Here is a 1,881-nt window from a genome sequence, read left to right on the forward strand (position 1 = left end):
TGTGTATTGATGCAGGAGGGTAAGGTCATTGCATTTTCATCATGGCAGTTGAGGCCTCACGAGACTAATTACCCTACTCATGACTTGGAGTTAGCAGCAGTTGTATTTGCGTTGAAGATCTGGAGATCATATTTGTATGGAGAAAAGGTGAAGATTCTCACAGACCACAAGAGTTTGAAGTACATCTTTACTCAGATGGACTTGAATTTGAGACAGCGAAGATGGATCGAGTTGTTAGCAGATTATAACTTGGAGATCACTTATCATCCAGGAAAAGCTAATCAGGTGGCAAATGCTTTAAGTAGGCGCAGAAGCGATGTTTCAGGAACCAAGGAGGTTCATGAGCTTACAGGAATGCTCGCTAGTCTCAGATTGTGTGCTACTACTGTGGATGAAGACATTGCCTGTCTCGAGGCTGTAGAGCAGGCAGATTTGCTAAGTAAAATACGCAAAGCGCATGATGCTGATGAGGCTTTGAGTAAGCAGATCGAGATTGAGAGTATTGGATATCATACAGCTTCGAGTGGGATGTTCATGTATCGGAACCGGGTTTGTGTGCCTAATGATGAGTTATTGAAAAAAGAAATCTTGCAGCAGGCACACCACTCGCGTTTCTCTATTCATCCAGGAAACACCAAGATGTACAGAGATCTCAAGCGTTATTATCATTGGCCTGGCATGAAGACTTGGGATGAAAGTGCATAAGAGTACGGCTTATCACCCGCAGACAGACGGTCAATAAGAGAGGACTATCCAGACCTTAGAGGATATGCTCAGGGCTTGCGTCTTAGATTGGGAAGGTAGTTGGGTGAAGTATCTACCTCTAGCCGAGTTTTCCTACAACAACAACTATCATTCGAGTATTGGGACGACACCATATGAGGCTCTATATGGTAGGCCTTGTCATTTGCCTACAACAATAGCTATCATTCGAGTATTGGGATGGCACCATATGAGGCTCTATATGGTAGGCCTTGTCGCACACCACTTTGTTGGACAGAAATGGGGGAGCGACGTGAGATTGAACCAGCCATGGTTCAAGAGACGGTAGAGAAAGTTGAGATGCTGAAGGTTTGGCTTAAGGAAGCCCATGACCGTCAGAAGAGTTATGGAGATAAGCGGCGTAAGGATTTGGAGTTCCAGGTTGGCGACCTTGTATACCTGAAAATGAGGATATTTCAAGGAGGATCTACGACTCGGAAGTTGAAGAAGCTTAAACCAAGATATATGGGACCATACTCCGTTTTGGAGCGAATTGGAGCAGTTGCTTACCGATTGGATTTATCGGAAGAGTTATCAGACTTCCATGATGTGTTTCATGTTTCGGTTTTAAGGAAAGTCGTGAGAGAACCAAAGCTCATTTTGCTACAGCCGCCCAGTGACCTTGACAGAAATTTGCGTGCGCCGTGTCAGCCAATAGAGATATTGGATCGGCAAGTGAAAGCACATGATGGTACGATGACTACATTGGTCAAAGTTCGTTGGGAGAGAGATGGTATTCACGAGGAGACTTGGGAGCCAGAAACCCAAATGAGGATTGATTATCCGAAATTTTTCCTAGATGATATTAGGCAGTCAGTTGTGACATGAATTCGGGGTCGAATTCCTTGTAAGTGGGGGAGAATTGTAATGACCCAAACCTATCCCAAAAGCCAAATGACCCAAACCTAACTCCAAAGGCCAAGGTATTTCTTTATAAAAACTCAGCCACCATCTATGTTTCTTTTTTTTATATATATATCAAACCTCCAAGAAAAATCATAAGAAAGTTAAGAGATTGAGAATAGAGAACTTTTGCAGAGGGTGAGCCATCACCGGAGTTCGCCGGAGACACCGTACGCCGTGACCAAACTGAGTTCATCCCCACCGTTCGCAATCCTA

The 1,881-nt window shown here is 44.1% G+C and overlaps 1 protein-coding gene across 1 annotated transcript; it reads left to right on the forward strand.

Moving 5' to 3' along the window:
* The first annotated feature begins 1,002 nt into the window (after positions 1-1,002).
* LOC106321097 lies at positions 1,003-1,590 on the forward strand. The gene has a single exon (XM_013759413.1). It carries the CDS (start codon positions 1,003-1,005, stop codon positions 1,588-1,590), a length of 588 nt encoding a protein of 195 aa, XP_013614867.1.
* Positions 1,591-1,881: the final 291 nt, after the last annotated feature.

This window comes from Brassica oleracea, unplaced genomic scaffold, assembly GCF_000695525.1.
Source record: "Brassica oleracea var. oleracea cultivar TO1000 unplaced genomic scaffold, BOL UnpScaffold01222, whole genome shotgun sequence".
Classification (NCBI taxonomy): Eukaryota; Viridiplantae; Streptophyta; class Magnoliopsida; order Brassicales; family Brassicaceae; genus Brassica; species Brassica oleracea.